The sequence below is a fragment of the Protopterus annectens genome, chromosome 15.part0 (genome assembly GCF_019279795.1).
Source record: "Protopterus annectens isolate FY-2018-M chromosome 15.part0, PAN1.0, whole genome shotgun sequence".
NCBI classification, from domain to species: Eukaryota; Metazoa; Chordata; order Ceratodontiformes; family Protopteridae; genus Protopterus; species Protopterus annectens.
The window spans coordinates 99,538,788-99,559,100 of record NC_056749.1 but is presented as its reverse complement, the minus strand read 5'-3'; the positions used below and the strand labels follow the sequence as shown (position 1 = coordinate 99,559,100).

Below are 20,313 nucleotides of genomic sequence, written 5' to 3'. Positions count from 1 at the left end.
CCTTGACTCTGCTTTCTCTGTTACCCCTACTTCCCTCTCCCCTTCCCATATAAGTCCCACCCTCTACAGCAGCTGGAAGCTTTACCTGAATGCCCCTGACTCTTGAAATCTGAGTGACATGCCTGAGGACTACTTACACTGATATGTGTTTTTATCTGAGTGACGTGGCTGAGGACTGCTTACACTGATATGTGGGCTGAGGACTGCTTACACTGATATGTGTTTTTATCTGAGTGACGTGGCTGAGGACTGCTTACACTGATATGTGGCTTTAGTTTCCCAGTCCAGTAGCTGCCACCAGCAGTGCCCAAGCACTCCTATTAGGTCATTGGTACAGCAGGTCAAAGGTTCATAGGTACCTATCAGGCTGTTGATCTGTGAGGATCTATAGAAGCCTAACCATACATTACCATAAAGTTTTTATCACTTCTATTTTAAGTAAGAATAACCCAGGGATGAGTAGAATATTTACTTGTTGCCCTTTTCCATGAGGGCAAGGGTGCTAAACCTGGGGTGGATTTGCAGTTGCTCAGAACACACTGCCTCCCTCCCTCCTTCCAGCACTGGTCAATCTATCTGCTCACTTATGCATTCCCCTGCTTCAGTTCTTCCAGTGTTTGCTCTACTACTTAAACTGGCCTGTCTGGTCATAGTTAGTGCTTTATCCTTCAATGCCATGAGGTCAGAAATGGTATATTTTTGTCGGTTTGAAAGTTTAGTAGTATTGATTCAGATTAATAAGCATGACAATTACTGAGCAGCAGGAAAGTAGAGTCAATATTTGCTTGAGGTTTCTAACTGAAGCTGTAACCAGGAAGCCATTTCTGCTGCTGCTAATGGAGTGGGAACCATTGCTCTTGTGGTGTGAGATGAGATGCATTTGTTGAATGCCATAGATGAGATACATCAGTTAAATGGGAAAATTTGAACGTATATGGTATTTTTGGACTCTTATGAGATTAAGGAGGACTTCATGCTTTACAATCATCTAGATGAGACTTTGTCAGTGCAGTTGAAGAATAAGATGTTAAGGGAATTGAGCAAGGAACTTCAGATGAAGGTGTCTTTTATTGCAAAACTTGTAGAACTGGAAGTGAAATTAAAGTGCAAGACAACTAAAGCAGTTTTCAGGTACACAGACATCAGACAATGAATCACAATTAAAAAAAAAAAACAAAAAAAAAACAACTCCAGCAATCAGTACACTGCAGAAAAAGTATCTAATAGGCGTGTAGAGTGCATCCAACAACCAAACCTCTCAACCTCCTATAAATTTAGAAAGTTGCTAGAATAATAGGTTTTGCATGATTATGTATTTTCTGAAGATTATGAAGTCTGAAACTGAAATGTCTGTCATTATTTAGTATTATTTAGTGACTTAAATCTTCAATGATTTACCAACAAATCACAACTTTTATGAGGAACTGATGCAAAATATGAGGCAAAAATCTGGGCATTCTGTGAAAATGTGTACAGTTGAGAGGTATACAAACTGGTTTTGGCCCCTTTTCAGCTTATAAAAATGACCCTACCTTCCTTACTTATTACAATAATAATGTGTCCAGAAAAGCTAACAAACAACTTCCACATTCAAAATTGTAAGTAATAAATTGCATGGGATATCCAAATTGTAGACATTTAAAAATATACATAAATAACATTTTTTAAGCATCTGAAGATTAACTTTAGCATCCATTGTCTTTTTCTGTAAAAAAAAAAAAAAAAACTATTGGAAATAAAGATATGCCAATGACATTTTGTATAGCATACTATAACTTACATTCTAAAGATCGGTCCTACTTCGCCATCTGGTGGCCACATGCAGATCCAACAAGAGAGCAACATAAATTATCAGAATGCATAATTTGGTCACGGTATAAATAAAGCATTTGTATAATCCATCACTTCTCTCCTTTAGTAATATGCATAGTGATAAACATATTGTTCCACATAATATATACAAATACGACTAAGTATTGCATTTCTAAGTGTTATTGTATGTCTATATCATGCGTTTGTATCTTTTCTAGAACAGGTGACACATATGCATAGCTCTCCGTGGCCTTCATCTACAAGTGTCTAAGCATTGAAACACTTTGATCCATGAATAGGACTAATAAAGAAAGTTGATGGAGTAGCCAAGAGAGAGCCATTTGCCATTTGCAGTAGCTGACAAAATCAAACAGGCAGATGAAAAACTAGCTTTCAGGACAGTTTACCAGAGGGGAAATGTACATTGGTTCCCCTGGCAGAGAAGGGGGGACTAATATTCTGTTCAGTAACTTAAATGGACTCAGTCATGAGGATAAGCATCATTTTGTCTTCACTACCAAAAACAACTCCTGGATCGTGGACCACTATCTTATAGCAAATGCTCAAGAGTTTCCTTTGAAAAAATGTTAAATTAACTTCATTATGTTTTCCGATGTTATTTATTTAATTGCTGCTTTTGATTGGATTTTGGGGGTTAAATAGGGCATAAGTAAAAAGCTGAAGTTTATTTAGACTTGAAAACAATCTTATAGAAATCATAAGTTATAACTTAGATGCTGTACTATATCATGACAGAACACTCAACAAGGAACACTCCAGGTAAGTTAAGTGGGCAATCAGAAGCAAAAAGATAGTGGGTTCCTACTCCCACAAGACAAGAAATGTTAATAAAATACAAGGATGGGTGAATTAAAGATTATGATTTGGAACTATTAATGGATTGGGGGCGTCATAAACCCAAGTAGAGTCCTAATCTATATCCAGCAGAGAAGAATTAATGTGACCTTTCAATAGGAGATGTATTTGACACAAATGGGACATCAGGCCCTTTTAAAATACAGCTTCAAGGTAGGATTTTCAGTGGAATTACTGAGAGAAAGAAGGACAGGAGCCTTATCCAAATCTAAGAAAATCATAGCCCCACTATATACTCAGCCCTCATTAAACTAATAATTGAGTGCAATGAACCCTTCAGTGTGTACCTGACTAGACATCAACAACAGCTGGAGTGCCCACAGAGGGTCCTCACTAAATGAATACTGGGTGTAAATAACATGTCCTGTGTGGACCCCTTCAAAGCCCTGTCCCTGTAGTTGATCTCCTGCAGACTACTGAGACGTGATCCATGACTGAACTACAAGACATTCTCTGCAGCCCTGATGGATCTGTTACACATTTGGTAAACCAATAGCACTAGCATTATCCAATCTAAAGATCTAACCCGTGTCTGTGACATAAACAAAACACGTTAGAGGGACAGGTATGTATCTCAGAGATTATCCCTCCTCTGGAAAAGACTCTCCATTCATGTGAAGCACAGCTGTTCCCTAAACCTATTCAAATGTAATTTGGACCAATGGATGGGAAATAAATTCACCCATCTTGTCACCTGTGTCCCTTATGGACAGGGGCATGAATGGCTAGACTTAAAACAGCTCTAGGGCCATTAGCCTATTAACTTGCTATGATCCTATGATCATGTGATTCTATATCTGATGTTTCTCAAATAATTTGCTCTTATCTGTTTAAACATTCTATCTACCAGTTGTCAGACTAGCAAATAATTGACAGATACCCTGTCAACAGACAACTGGTGCAGGCGGTCTGCAAGATGTGTGCCCCACACATGTTTCTGCAGACTCAATGAGGAAACCCCATCATCCTTGAAACCAAAGTGCTTCTCAGCCTGGATGTACTTGCATCTGGGACATTCCAGATGGGTGATGCTCTGGTAGTATCACAGATAACTGGCACTCATATCCTGACAAAATTCCTGGAAGCAATGTGCAGCAAGGTGGATGACTACATACACTTTCCATCCACTGCTATGGGGCAAAGAACTGTAATGCACCAGTTCTATATAGGTTCATAGGTTCATAGGTTCATACTAGGCTATCTGCCCTAGGGCATTTATAAGCCTAGCCAGAATGTGTTTGGCTTTCACCACCCATTTTAAATTTATTTTGCTATGCCCTTTTTCGAGGTTAGTATACTGTGTCTCTGTCTAACAGTGACACAGAAGTGATACCCGGGGTAAACCTACGATCTCCCATCCACTCATCAAGATTCCTCTTGAAGAGAGTCAATGAGGGACTCTGCCTAACCTGGACTGGGATTTTATTCCAGAGTGAAGGGAGCCTCTGGGTTATGAATCTGTCCCTCCAGCATGTCCTATTTATTTCAGTGCTGAGGTTCAAGTCTCTCAAGCGCGTAGCTCGATGGGATTTGGATTTTCTGAGGTGCAGCATGTCCATATCATAGCAAACTTCTCACATGTACTCAGTGCATTTTCCATCTCTTTCAACTTTCTGGTTTAAAAGCCGCACTTGCGCTTGTTTCCCACATTTCCTGTTACTAGCCTAGTCCAGATACAGAGTTGCTGTATCCAGGATTGTTGGTAAGCTTCTGTGCCCCGCAAGCCTTTCTGTGTTGGAGGGAATCCTTCTAGCTTATCAGTGGGAGTGGTAAGCACTAGGTAGCCTATCTACCACAAGAGGAGTGGTTCTGGCCCAGAAATTGTAGTTTATTGGCCATTTGGGCAGTTTTTTCCATCTCTCTCAACTTTCTGGTTTTAAAGCCCCTAAAGCCAGTGTTTGTGCTTGATCCCCACCTTTCTCATAACTAGTCTAGTCCAGGTACAGATTTGCTGTATCCAGGACTGTTTGTAAGCTTCTGAGTCCCCCAAGCCTTGCGTTGAAGTGTAGCCTTCTAGCTTATCAGTGGGAGTGGTAAGTACTAGGTAGCCTGTCTACCACAAGAGGAGTGGTTCTTGGCCCAGGAATTGTAGTTTGTTGACCATTCAGGAAGTTGTCAATCTCTTTCAACTTTCTTTTAATCTTTCAACTTTCTGGTTTAAAAGACCACATCTGCACTTGTTTCCCATCTTTCCTGTAACTAACCTACTGGAAAGCACTAGAAAGCCTTAAACTGATATAAGCCTTCTAGCTTAAAAGAGAGACTTCGGAGTGATTGAGTATCAGTTTTCTGTATTTTCTTGCTGTGCTTAACTGTTTTCTGCCAAAACGCTGATTTTCCAGCACTTGTTGGGATTTAAAAGCTTGTTTTTTTCACATATTGTACTTATTTGACTGCCTGCACTTTTAGAAAGTTGTTTTTGTTTAAATAAATTGTTTAACTGTTGTAGGCTACACACTAAAGTGCGACAGCCTTTTCTGACCGCTTGTAGTCATTTAAAGCTGTTTTAAGTGTACTTTTTACTGTTTTGCCTTATCTTGTAAAAAAATAAATAAATAAATTTCTTGTTTCCTGCCTTTCTAAGCTAGTATAGTCCAGTTTTCAGGCTAGTGCTGAATTCGGGGCTGTGTTACAAGTTTCTGAGTTGCCCATACCTTACTTGGATAGAAGGAAGTTCCTCTGTTCACCTGTGAGAGAGGGAAACTTTGAGCAGCCATCTGTCCCTGGAGGAGTGGTTCCAGCCCAGAAGTTAGTAGTTTAAAAAAGACGTTGCATGGTTTTGTACTCCGGGCAGCACTGGTTAGCTAGGATTAAATTATTCCCAGCTCCACTAAGTCTCCTCTTCAGTTTTTCATTTGAAACTAGTCTAACTCTTAACCTAAACACTCAAAAAGCATCCTACAGTCCAGCACTTGCTCAGACCTAATAGCAAGCACTAATATACCCAGACACTTGACTGCCCAGCAGGGCAAAGCTCTTTATTCACCCCTCACCAACCAAGTGACTAAGCAGCTCATCCTACTATTCAGGCATGACCTAAGAGCAACTTCAGGTGTAATTTCCAGTTCAGCTGGTGAATCTGGGTATCCTGAGGCAATGTTACAACTGCCTCATGTACACAGACAGCCCTCTCCTCCTACCACAAAACACTAACATATGCGAGAGATGCAATTATACAGCCAAACTGGAGGCTAAGCGCTCTCCACCCAAGATTGTTACAGGCAGTCATGAGGAGAAGGTTGACACTTGCACCACATCTCCAGCTGCACACAGACCTACTAAACCAGCACTGGCAAAAAATACACATAAATACAGGACATCATACTCAGAGGCTCTACATAAAAACCTGCAAAAGCATCAGTGAGCTCCAAAGCAGACACCCACAAAACCTGCACCTCCCGTCACAAACCAGACAACACATAAAACACAAAATCAGTGTGCCTCACAATCACAGCCCTTAAGGCAAAATAACATACCTAGCACACTAGTAATAGGTGACTCAATAGTCAGGCACACTGACGCCTCACTCACTAGGCTGGACAAGGAGAAGTTTACTGTTAGCTGCCTGTTGGGAGCCAGAATCTGCCACATAACACAAGCACTCAGGTCACTCCAGAACAAGTACAAATATGACTCTGTCATTGTTCATGTTGGTGTGAATGACCTGAGCCGTACCTCCCTGGACTACATGAAAAGAGACATAGAAGAGCTCTCTGATCATGTAGCCCAGGTGGGTATGACCCTGACGCTAAGTAGCATCCTGGCCTCACCAAGAATGATACCTCAGTATAAAGAAAAAATGATCAATTTCAACAATTGGCTAAGCGTCTGGTGTCATTCAAAGGGGATCCAGTGTCTGTCAGCCTGGGATGACATGCTCGACAAGCCGTGTTGCTTCGCACCCGTCACCCCTTGGCTTTCAAATACTGGCCAAGGCTCTTCCTGCCCCCATAGTGCATTTTTTAGGCAAGGCTGAAAATTCAAACCCACCTCCATAAACAGCACAAGTAAAAAATTGAGGGTTATGCTACTCAACGCCAGGAGTTTAAATCTCAAAATGCATGCGCTCGAAGCACTCCTAAGTATGGAGAACGTCGACATCTGTGCAGTAACTGAAACCTGGTTCAAGGCTCCAGAGAGCACTCCAGCACTACTGGGCTACAACTCAAACCGGGGTGACGTCAACAATCTTTTGGAAATAAAGGAACTAGAGTGGATAATAAGGCTACAGGCAGACACCACTCCTGGTTTAAATAATGCCACCAGTATAAAACCTATACTACTAAGACAACAGATGAATAATTTATAGAACATAATAGTTGTTCATAGATTTATAATGAACAAAGAAGTTAAAATAGATGTAAAATGTTTTTAAATTATTTTTTAATGAAAATTCTTTTTCTGTATTTTTTACAAAATGTGTTTATGCTGTGTTTTTGAATTTTATTGGTTGAATTTTATTGGTTGGTTTGGTCATGTGTTCTTAACTGTTACCTCTATTAAATGTGAAGTAATTGATACTATGTATGCTGATGAAGGGTTGAGAGCCCGAAAGCTTCATTAAAAGTTTAGCGTTTCTGAGACTATTTTGTTGTTCCTGAAGACTCTTTGTTCTATCTTGGTGTTCTAACTACAACTCAAACCACACATTTCGGCCACAGAACACAGACCAAAACACAAAAGGAGGGGGTGTATCCATATTCATCAAGGATACCCACACCTCCAGGTTAGTGGTGCAGCATGATACCTCTGAGATCATCCATGTGCAACTAACATCAGGCAAATCTGCAATGCAAATTGTGGCCTGCTACAGATCACCCTCCATGACCCAGGACCACCACTCCTCCTTTCTGGAGACACTGGAAAGCATGAAGGTCCTACCGAACACCCTGATCTTGGGAGATTTCAATTAACCTACCATTAACTGGGAAAACTACTTGAGTACAAACTCCCAGGTACAGCGCTTCCTGGAATTTATCAACTCAAATGCCCTGGATCAGCTGGTAAACTCCCCTACCAGAGGCCACAACATATTGGACCTGGTCATCACCAACATGGGCGACAGGTGCTCCGTACCGGAGGTCAACCCATCACTGGTTGGATCAGACCATAAACTAATCACCCTGGATGTCCACACCCCACCACCACCCCCAACCAAGGAAACCACAGTGAAAAACTTTTCTAAAACAAACTTCACCTTACTTAAGGCAGAGGTGATAAGTTTCACAGCCCCCAGGCTAAAGGATAACACTGCCCAAGATGCAGTACTCTTTACAATTGCACTCTATGAGCACCTACAAGGTTGCATGGATCATGCCATCCCTAGCAAAACCAAGACTCACTCCCCTAAGAGAAGGAAACCAGTCTGGTGGACCCCTGCAATAAACAGGTTATACAATAGAAGGAAGAAACTAGTTCAGAAAAAAAGCAGCTCCCAAGAAGGAAAGACATCCCTGATCAGTATCAGTAAGAAACTAAGGTCCCTCATAAAATCATCCAAGGCTAACTTCGCAAGAAAAATAGCCAAGGATTCAAAAGATAACCACAAAGCCTTCTTTAGCTATGTCAAGAATCTAAGTGGCAACTCGCAGATATGCTGTGAGATAGTGCAAAATGGCACAGAATATACTGAACCTACTGATATTGCCAACATACTGGCAGATAGATTCAGTGCAAACTTCACCTCCCTCTCACCTTCAAAAGGGCCCACAACAATACCGGAAAAGTGTAGTGTCCCAGAAATCACAGAAGCACAGGTGAAAACAGCCCTTTCAAAAGCCAAAAATACAGCATCAATGGGGCCAGATGGTGTCCCAGGCTGCATCTTGCACGAACTACAGAATGAAATAAACCCCCACCTAAACACGCTTTTCAACCTCAGCCTCTCCACAGGCTATGTGCCCATAGAATGGCATACAGCAATGGTTATTCTGCTCCCCAAAGGAGGGGCCACAACTGACCCTGGTAACTATCTCCCCATAAGCCTGACTAGCCTGGTCTACAAGGCTATAGAGCGCATCATCATGCAACTCATTAACAAAGACATTGGGAACCTCCAAACACTTGACCCGATCCAGTTTGGCTTTGTTAAGGGCACATCATGCCTACTAAACCTGGTTGACTTCTTTGAGACAGTTACCAAAGCCATAGACAAGGGAAAGGTGGTACACACAGCCTACTTTGATCTTGCCAAGGTGTTCAACACCATTCCTCACTCGGGTATTATAGAAAAACTCACCAGCCTGAACATAAACCCCTACGTAACAAGATGGATTGCCAACTGGCTTACAGACAGAACTCACACAGTAAGAATAGCGGGCTCCAGGTCTGACTCTAAACCAGTCACAAGTGGTGTCCCGCAAGGCTCAGTTCTGGGACCCCTACTGTTTGGCATATATTTCTCAGAAGTACAGGCAAACACAGGAGGACTATGGCTAACCAAGTTCACCGATGACTGCAAACTGGGAGCCATAACTAACTCACCAGCTGACACGGACATCCTCCAAAAAGGCCTTACTGAGACAGACACCTGGAGTCAAAGTCATGGCCTCAAGCTAAATACCAAAAAATGAATAGTCATCCCGTTTGGGAAAACAAGACACCCACGAATTACCACATAGGCGGCAGCCCCCTTAATACAGAAGAGGTAATAAGAGATCTGGGGACTCAGGTAGATAGTAATCTCTCCTTTGACAATCATATTGCCAAAGTAGTTAGGAAATCCTTCTATGTGGCCCATCTAATTACTAAGGGGTTCGCATCTAGAAATAAAGAGGTTATAGTGCCCCTCTACTCATCACTCATCAGACCCATTATAGAGTACAATGCCCCATTTGGGATGTACCTCACAAGACACTTCCAACAGCTTGAAAGACCACAAAAGCACCTCACCAAGAGGATTACTAGCCTCAAACATATGTCCTATGCAGCCCAACTGAAAAAACTCCAGCTGTACTCAGTGGCATATCGCTTACTCAGAGGTGATCTCTGCCTGACTTACAAAGCCATGTCCAACTCAGAATTGATGGACATGCTCCACCTAAAGAAATCCAAGTCACTGAGAGCCACACGCTCTAGTGAGCTAAACCTCGCCACAACAATAAATAGAACATGCTGGAGGGATAGATTCCTGTCACAGAGACTCCCCATGCTTTGGAACAAAATTCCTAACTACATTAGGCAGAGCCCCTCACTAACACTCTTCAAGAGAAGCCTTGATGAGTGGATGGGTAACAGAAAGTACACCCCTGGAATCACTTCATTGGCTCTGCTTGACAGAGGCTCAGTTAATTAATCAATGGGGCGGTAAAAGCCACCACACTCTGGCTAGGCTTATAAATGCCCTCGGGTAGATAGCCTAGTACCTACCTATGAACCTATATACCTATCAAGATACCAGTACATCCTGAAGCAGACCAATACATAAACAGAAAGAGATGGCCATCCATCAACCGTCAAGTTGTTTGTGCAACAGATGGCAGCATAACAAACATCACAGCAACACACCTTGGAAGTGTCCATGATGATGCCATTTGGAGGGAAGGTGGACTTAGGGCTGCATTCCAGCAAGGTGAAATACCTGAGGGACTGCTACTAGGTAAGTACATTACTACAATGGATGCAAGATATCCATTCTGACCAAAAGTGTTTTTATTTTCCACAACTAATGGCTGTCGTTATCCACTTGAGCCATAGCTAATGATCCCATAATGACCCTGCACAGGAGACCTACAATAGAACACATGCAATAACCAGAAACACCAGAAAGCATTTGTTTGGTGTACTGAAGGCTAGGTTCAGATTTCTGGACACATCCAAAGGTGCACTGTAATACACACCTGAAAAGGCAGCACAGATGATAACAGCGTGCACCATGTTGTACAACATGCTAATCACAGCACATGGTGGTTTTCCAGCTGCAGATGTGGGTGAAGTGCCCCAAGAACCCCAAATATGTGAAGATAACATCCCACAGATAAGAGAGGCAGAGCAAGAGGATGTAGGGACAGAAGTTACAGGCATAGAGAATGTAGGGTGTGACCACAAGTGCAGGCCCAGGCCACGCAGTATCATCTGACCCAAATCTTTGAGTCATGACAAGCCACATGTACATGAGTGCACAGACTGAGCATTGATGTTCAGGTGTTGACGCACCAGAGCAGCACAGATTGTATCTAATGGCAACTACCCACTAGATGTACACAGCATCACACATAACTACGTGTTCCAGCATGAACATATGCAAATGTGTCACAACAGGGATCACCAAATCAGGGCACAACTGACACAGGTATGCATACACACTCAGACGGTTGTATCACTGTATGATAAACAATAAGGGACACCCATCAGTGTTACAAATACATAGCTCTACAATGTAATAATATGAAAAAAGAAACACAGGATATAATGCAGAAATTTTAATATCAGAAAACATATATCACAGTACAGTGGTATTTCAATAATATGAGGCAGCTATGTGTACTACACTGTTGGGCACACTCTAACGCAGTCTAGGGCGACCTCACTGTCTCACACCATGGTCCACTCTGCCCCAACCATGTACAGTCACATCTTGCACAGGTTGCTCCACAAAAGAGATGGATGGGGGTACAACACCATGTTGAGACGAAAGAGCATGACTGCGAGTTGAAGGCCTTGTCACTGCTGGGACCTCAGCAGATGGGTCAGCAGTTGAACGCTGTGCAGGTTGGACCACAGACAGTGATTCTCAATGACCTGTGGTGGTTCTGTGGACAGGTGGCCTGCCTCTCACAGGTTGCAATCTGCTAAGGGCAGTCAGGGATGATACAGATACAAAGACACCAATCAGGACAATGTTTGTGCATCACATGATGGATATCATCAAAGATATATGGCATATATATCTCACTGCAATGTTACCAATAATAATTAATTCACTTGCATCTATGTATGTTTCATGGAATCTACATAAATTAAATATATAATTTATTTACGTGGTCAACATACATGACATGTAGTCCATAAAAAAAAAAAAAAAAAACACCTGGCAAAAACTCATGGGAAGTTGGCGGTCTTGAGCAGGGATGAACTTCATCTAGTGTAGGGAAAACAAAACAGAATTACTGGGCACATCATTTACACCAGTATTTAGATGAACATAGTTAAAACATACGAAATGCATGACATACACATACCACTCATATGTGCACTTGAGGACAATGGTGCAGACTGACCTGGTAATGGTAAGAAACACACAGTGTTAATGGAGGTTAACTACAGGATTAACAGCAAGGACAGGTATGGAACATAGTTAATAGCTACCACTGACAGAATCCTGCTGTGGAGAGGTTGTGGGTTGTACTGTGGATCCTGCAGTGGGAAAGTAAAGAGAAAGACAGCACAGCCATGCATGTAGCAAAATGAATACTGACAGCATCTCATATACAACACAATAACATGGGCTATAAATACTCATGTGATGGATGTTGCAACTGTACACCAGATAGGCCTGTATTCACAAATATTGACAAAAGTGTCAGATATCATGTGTGCTACACATTGCTGAAAACTATGACAATTTTGCTGTAACATATCTGGTCTGTCTGCACTTGAATATGCATCACTTGCCCCTTCACTGGATGTATCTGTAATGTACAATGGTAGGAGAAACAACAATATAACAGTAAACAGTAATGTCATGAAATGAGGTTGAGGCACTAACAAGGTGTTGTTCACAGTAACAGTACATAGACACTCACCTGTCGATCCCTGGTTTAGGCCCAAAGTAGATGGACCTGTGAATATTAATGCAAACAGAATTACAAATGTTGTTTGGACCGCTCTGTCTGTAACTCAGTTGTATCGATGCATGTCATTAGACTTATCATCATCCTCACCCAGCAAAGCATGAATATGCATGCTACAGTAATATGCAGTGATTGTCTGAATACAGTAATATGCAGTGATTGCCTGAATACAGTAATATGCAGTGATTGTCTGAATACAGTAATATGCAGTGATTGAATGAATACAGTAATATGCAGTGATTGTCTGAATACAGTAATATGCAGTGATTGTCTGAATACACAGCCCTGTAATGGAAATAAGGACAGATATGTTCATCCTGGAAATCACCACAACCAGGGATGTGTTGCTCCCCCTCTCATGGTGTATGCAATGAGGACAGAAATATTGTGACGTGATCGGGGGTCAGTGGTGGTCCACCATCGGTGGCATCCCTGGATTTATCATAACGTGTCACTCTGTTGGCTGCATATAGGATCATGTTTGAGCAGCATCATGCACAGGCTTCATGGGATTGGTTGTGGCCTCCAATTGCACTGATCATGTTGGTGAGGTCTGTCCAGATTTCATTTCTCCAAGCAGTGTCACCTGAATGATCAAGGAGTCTCCTTTCATGTTGGTGGAGAGCATCAGTTATGATCTAATTTTCCTGCGGGGGAGGGGGTTGTCACCCCTAGGATGTTGGCCATCTGAAACACAGTGCTACACACATGATAATATTTATGTTTGAGCCCATTTATGCATTTCATACTGTGAACAGCATATATCAATATAAACAGTATGCATTCTGGAGCAGTGAAAATGTCTGTATAACAATGTGTGTGATAAATACTAATATGACATATTAGGTCTACCTATAAATTTTGAACTTTCAAAACAACGACTTGCTAATGGTCAAGATTATAAGATCAACGTTTTGAAAGTTTGAACTGTTTAAATGAGATCGCCGTACATCGTGGAACGGTATATTTACCATTTTCCTCACTGTAGTGCGATCTCAGAGCTGGTATATTTAATTAGCAGGAGGTGTGGGAGTGCAGGGGTGCTTGCCTCCCTGCAAAAATATACATTTTTTTTTTAACTTTTAAACTTTCGAAAAGTCGATCTTATGGTCTTGACCATAAGTAATTCGATGTTCTGAAAGTTCAAAATTTAGAATTAGACCTGACATATTACAAGTAACAACAATGCCTTCAATAATAACTCTGGCAAAATTAACATAACTGGTTAACACTATTTTAACAAATAAAAGCGCTTAATATTTTCATATTTTTCAGACTGTTTTGGATTCTGTCTTGTGGATTGTTTGTATAGAACATAGTTTTTAATGAAGAAGGGATTTCTGATTTGAATTATTGCTCTCAGTCTCCTTATTGTGCCAGCTTCCGAGGTATTTAATTTGTTATAGTGTCTAGTTTCGCCTCAAAGACTGTGGACAATTTTCCTGAGTCTATGTTTTTAACAGTTTTGTTAGGAGACCTGAAATAATAAATATTCATAATATCATCATCACATACAAGATACAAATAGTATTGGAATCCATAGGTTTCCATAGTTACACCACAGAGTGCAAGGAATTAATGTAAGAATTGTGGATGATCCATAAAATAAGCCTTCCTATACTGTTAACATTTGCAATGAAAGTCTGTCTATATAGCATATGGAATAAACTAAAATATAAATAAATAAATAAAATATAAACTAAACTATTTTAACACATATATGTATAAAGTTGAAGACAGCATCATTCTGTTAACTTATGAAAACTTCTGTTAAAAATAACATTTTGAGTAAATATTAATTTAAACATGCACTTTTTGAAATGACTAACTTTAAAAGATTTACTAATTACAAAAACAGAAATGCTACTGATCGCCAATACTCCTCTCACTCCAAATCACAGAATCATTGTGCACCTTGTGTGCATCCACCTTTAAGTACCATTTGCACCATATGTAATTAATAAGGTTCATTAAAATTCAAGTTTTTGAAATCCCATTCATGCACATACATTGTCTTTATGTGCCAAAACACCAGGTGTACTGTGAAATCACCCAATAGGCATGGATAAGTGGTACCATGTGTGTAACTTCCAATGATCTGATAACATGACATAGCGCCACTTACAAATATTGATTTTGATACATTTATTGATTAGACGATTACTAACTGTGAACTGAGTGAAACCTCAGTGAGCATTTTTCTGTTTTTGTATTTTTCAGACTTCTTCAATGTGAGGATCATGATGGCTACTTCGAGGAGGCTCAGAAATGTCCATGCACCCAACTGGACTGATGAGGAAATGACCCAGATGTTGATCGTGTACACCGGATTGGAGCAGAGGGTGAGAGCCAGATCCAAGAACTTTGCCTTGATCGACATGTGGAACTGGATCACAAAGGAGCACTAAGGAGGATGGGGATCTACTGTACTGGAGTGCATGTTTGTCACCACTATGATGACCTGCATCAGAGGGATGTGGAGGAGATTCAAATGAGGGTCACCAAGGTGCAGAGACATCCATGAGATCCCTAAATTAAGTAACAATATTCTACATATACCCGAGAATTGCTATGGATTTTGCAGATATTTCTTTATCACATATATATATGTATATATATATATATATATATATATATATATATATATATATATATATGTATCAGATAGATCTTTGTATAACCATGTATTAGCTGCTGTGACAATTAGCTCTTGGGAATAATTAAGTGGACTTGATGACTACTATCCCCTTAACTATGGATTCAATTCCCGTGTTGTTAATTTATTTAATAATGTGTATAATATCCATAAATATGTCCTTTTTAGATGTACATATGTTTTACAACATCTATCTACATAATTTCAATATCCACCTGCATCACAGATGCCTGTAGTGCCTAGGCCATGGATGACTGTGCACTTTGTAGTTTTTCGCTATAGTCCCACAGTATCACCTATTGCACCACGTATATATCTTCATTGTATCATTCCTCCTAAACAATTACACAGACACATTTATTTAATTTAAAAAGTAATATCTGACTGCATACACATATGCTTTTAGTTATGTGATGATAGCTGTTATTTCTTTACAATGAAAGGTCCAAAAATTGTTTTTATTTTTCTATTAATCTGTTTTTTTTGCAGGACTTCTAATAAACACCTGTAGTACCTGCTTTGTAAAATGAAACCCTTGCTGAGTGTTAGCTAGGTCTGCAAAGCAACTGACTAGTGTGTGCAAAGTTTGATGTGCTGTTGGTTCCAATGCACACAGGGCAAACACATACTTGTACCTGTTAGCTTCACAGAGCATTTTTGGAAGAACCATATTGCAAAATATGATATTACTGTTTATGTTGTGCGTGGTAATGTCTCACTGATATAGTCTTTGAATTTCTATAAATATGGTCATAATCATTAATGCTCTGATAACACCAGCTTTCTAATAAAATAGATGTTTGTAGAGCAGTACCTGTTTTATAAGCATAACATGTGCTGACTGTTAACTTGGCGTGTAAAGCAACCAGTTGAAATGAAGAACAGGAAAGATGTATGTATTTTGCTAGTGATGTGCACTTTAGAAAGGAATACCACGGTCCTAATACGTACCTTACTGTGTCCAGCAACATGTATGGTTCTGTTCACGGAAGCTGTATGCTACATGACGCTGTCATACTGCATGAGGAATGTATGCTCTCCATTATCGTCAATGTTTCTGAACACAGTGATCTTCTTCTTCTTCTTTCGGCTTTTTCCCAGTTAGGGGTCGCCACAGCGGAGCACCTGTCCGCTCATGATTGGCAGTGGAGTTTTACTGTGTCGAGTTGCCAGCCCAGCGCCCAAACTTCCACAGAAGGCACACACATGCACACACACACTTAGGGCCAGTTTAGAGTGTCCAATCCACCTACAGCATGTCTTTGGGATGTGGGAGGAAACCGGAGCACCCGGAGGAAACCCACACGACCACAGAGAGGACATGCAGACTACACACAGAAGGCACCCCAGCCGAGGATCGAACCAGAGAACCTCTTGCTGTGAGGTGGCAATGCAAACCGCTGCACCACCGTGGCCGCCCACTTCTGAACACAGTGATAACGTATATAATTTTCCAACTATTTAGCTACATGAGCAGCACATGTTCATACCTTGAAGACTTAAGCCAAGATCATTATTGGTGGACCATCTCCCATCCAGATGATATGATAACATAAACTCTTTTCAATGCATGCAAAACATGCTTTTTTCAGGTAAGGTGTGTTAGGTATCAAGTATAGAGTTTGCATGTAGATTGTGGTTGCAAGTTCGTACCTCGTGTCCTGCAGTCTCTGTTTAAAAGTGTTAACAACTGAATGTAAAAATGTTAACTGTGTGTTGTGATTATCTAATGTTCTTCTGAAAGATATGTCTAGAAACTGTGGTGAGAAATGTATATCAGTGTTATTTGAGGAATACATTATTCATACATTCTATATTTTGACTGGGGTGGAGGATCACGGTCATTGAGCAGATGCACAGGCTTGAGGATCAGTGGAGAGAGAGAGGTATGTTGATTATTTTACATATTTTATGGACTGAAATGCATCTCCCCCAGTTTACAGGCCTGTATTTTTCACAACAACATGTATATTGATTAGAATGCAGGAATACCCAATATGCATCTATAAAGTAAGTGAAATCACCATACAGTAGCTGTGCTTACAATTGTGCTTAAACTCTAACCGAGTTGACAGGTTATGTATCATTGAGCCATTGTTTCAGCACATTTCTTGAAATGTACTCCACAACCTGAATAACAGGTGGGTTGGTATTTCTGTCACACATCCATTTATATTGCTGTATTGTGTACAGATCTCAGTTCTTTTAGTAGTGCTTCTAATGTGTGGTTTAGCACACTTGTATGTCTGACTGTGTTTTCTGGTGATTGAGCTCTTGTGTATAACTTGCTTTTTCACAGAGTAAATGTGTTCATAGGTTCATAGGTAGGTACTAGGCTATCCGCCTAGGGCCTATACAAGCCTAGCCAAAAATGTACCCTGGCTTTCACCACTCAAGACAATTATGTTCCTGTGCCCCTGTCGAGCAGAGCCACAGAGGTGATCCCTGGGGTGAATTTCCTATTTCCCATCCAATCATCAAGGTTTTTCTTGAAGAGTGCTAATGAAGAGCTTTTTTTGATGTAGATAGGTAGTTTGTTCCAGAGTATGGGAAGTCTCTGGGACAGGTATCTATCCCTCCAGCATGTTCTTTTTATTGTAGTGACAACGTTTAAGTCCCTAGAGCATGTAGCTCGGAGGGATTGGGATTTCTTTAAGTGTCCAACAGCAATGGGTTTGACATAGCTTTGTATGTTAGGCAGAGATTGCCTCTGAGTAGGCGATGTGCAATGGAGTAAAGCTGGAGTTTTTTGAGATGGCCTGCATAGGACATCTGTTGAGGCCAGTAATCCTCTTTGTGAGATATTTCTGCGGCCTTTCCAATTGTTGTAGATGTCTTGTGAGGTACATACCAAAAGGGGCGTTGTACTCTATAATGAGTCTAATGAGTGACAAGTAGAGGGGAACAATGACCTCTTTTTTTCCTGGATAAGAAACCTTTTGTGATGAGGTGTGCCACGTAGAAGGATTTCCTGACTACTGTGATGATGTGATTATCAAAGGAGAGTCTGAAGTGTCAGTGTTTGCACTGCTCTTTCCAGACTGTGTGGTATGCCCTTTATGTCAGTGTTGGTATTGTATCTGCCTCAGACACCTTGGGTGTTTTTATAGAAACATAGTTACAGTCTAGGTTTATTTATACTTGAGCCAATACCCTTTTGATTACAGCAGCTTATATTCAGCACACCCTGCAGGTCAACAATGATATTGCATCTGCCTCTGACGCCTTGGGTGTTTTTATAGAAATACAGATATAGCCTAGGTTTGCAGACACTTGAGCAGATACCCATTTAATTGCAGCAGTTCATATTCAGCACACCCTGCAGGTCAACATTGGTATTGCATCTACCTCATATATCTTAGATTCTTATATGTCAACAGATGTGTTGATTGAACATATCGCATTGTATTTAGTGTTGTACTCATTGTATTAATGTGTGTTCAGCCAAATATCATGCTGCTTGTCTCAGATGTTTATCATATGGCTATCTTATGGTACACAGTATTGTCAAATCACTTTCTCCTCATTTTAACAATGACATTTTGAATGCAGACAGTACAATCTGTTGATATGAGCATGCATACATTCTTACAAAGCTAATGATGTGTGTGTGTGTGTGTGTGTGTGTGTGTGTGTGTGTGTGTGTGTGTGTGTGTGTGTGTGTCTTGGCATATAAAATTGTTCAGAAAAGGATACTATCATCCTTTTTATGACTATGGCATATGAGGCTGTGTATCAGTCCTTGTGTAAATTATGATTATAATCATATAGTATTGTGCTATGATTCATATAGTATTGTGCTATGATTCATATAGTATTGTGCTATGATTCATATAGTATTGTGCTATGATTCATATAGTATTGTGCTGTGATTTATATAATATTGTGCTATGATTCATTGTGCTGTGATTCATATAGTATTGTGCTGTGATTCATATAGTATTGTGCTGTGATTCATATAGTATTGTGCTATGATTCATATAGTATTGTGCTGTGATTCATATAGTATTGTGCTGTGATTCATATAGTATGTGCTATGATTCATATAGTATTGTGCTATGATTCATATAGTATTGTGCTATGATTCATATAGTATTGTGCTGTGATTCATATAGTATTGTGCTATGATTCATATAGTATTGTGCTATGATTCATATAGTATTATGCTATGATATTCATGGAACTGTTCTGAATGATAGACATTTGCTTTTCTTTTCTCTTGTGTTTGGCAATTAATATTTGCAGAGCATGGGACACATGGACATTCCCTGATCTAAAGACAATGATGAACACATATGATTTGACTGCCAGAGTTTCTGAGGATGATGGTGATGATGATGGCAACACTTGTGCCAAGGAACCTGGACCCAACCCTGCCTGAGCCATCCTGCCTGCACCCCAGAGGAGACGTTGACATGACCAGGATAGAGATGATTATCAGGAGGAGATCTGGGAGGTCATGACCAATGTGTTCTGAACACAGATGAGGGACATGATGGGATCCTTCTATGAGGATATGGCATGGCTATCTGGGATTCATTCAGGGCGATAGCTTGTGAGAACATTTGGGAGTCTGAACCCCATCAGCCTGGTCCCTCCAGTCCATAAATATTGTCTGTATGCTCCTCTTGTGGTATACTGCCAACATGGTGATTGCCATTTCATTGATTAGACTGTATATGCATTCTTGTGCATGCATACCATGTATCTGTCATGCTTATGTGTTACTGTCATGTGACATTTACTTAAGTTTCAATGTGTGCATGACATACATTAACACATTACACTTTTAACACACAAACATTCACCTGTCCATACATTGTAGCAGTTAACCTGCAGATAGATCAGCAAGAAGTAGCTAGTAAACATGTGTTACTGGGGCAACTGCAGACATACTCCATCTCTAGCAGTGTGATATGTCTTGGATTTCTGTTTTGCCATAGTAGGTATTTGTAACATACAAACATGTCATTCCACATGTGTTTTGGATAACATCCCATTAGCATGATGTGGTGTTGTGTGCCATGTGTTTGCAATACTGATGCCATGTGGGATCATATACATGTATATCCTGTCTAAGTGCAGTCCTCCTTTTCTAACTGCATCTAACAACACTATTTTGTTAATCTGTACACAATGCTACAGATAATAGATTTTTTAACAGTACCTTATGCAGTG

General features: G+C 40.4%; 1 protein-coding gene across 1 annotated transcript in view; it reads left to right on the top strand.

Annotated features, from left to right (window-relative positions):
* Positions 1–15,063, top strand: part of LOC122789907 (zinc finger protein 501-like) — a 149,995-nt gene extending 134,932 nt beyond the window's left edge. The window contains exon 4 of the mRNA XM_044057362.1: positions 14,700–15,063. Within this exon, the coding sequence (XP_043913297.1) occupies positions 14,700–14,887 (188 nt within the window). The 3' untranslated portion in view covers positions 14,888–15,063. The remainder of the gene's footprint in view (positions 1–14,699) is intronic.
* Positions 15,064–20,313: the final 5,250 nt, after the last annotated feature.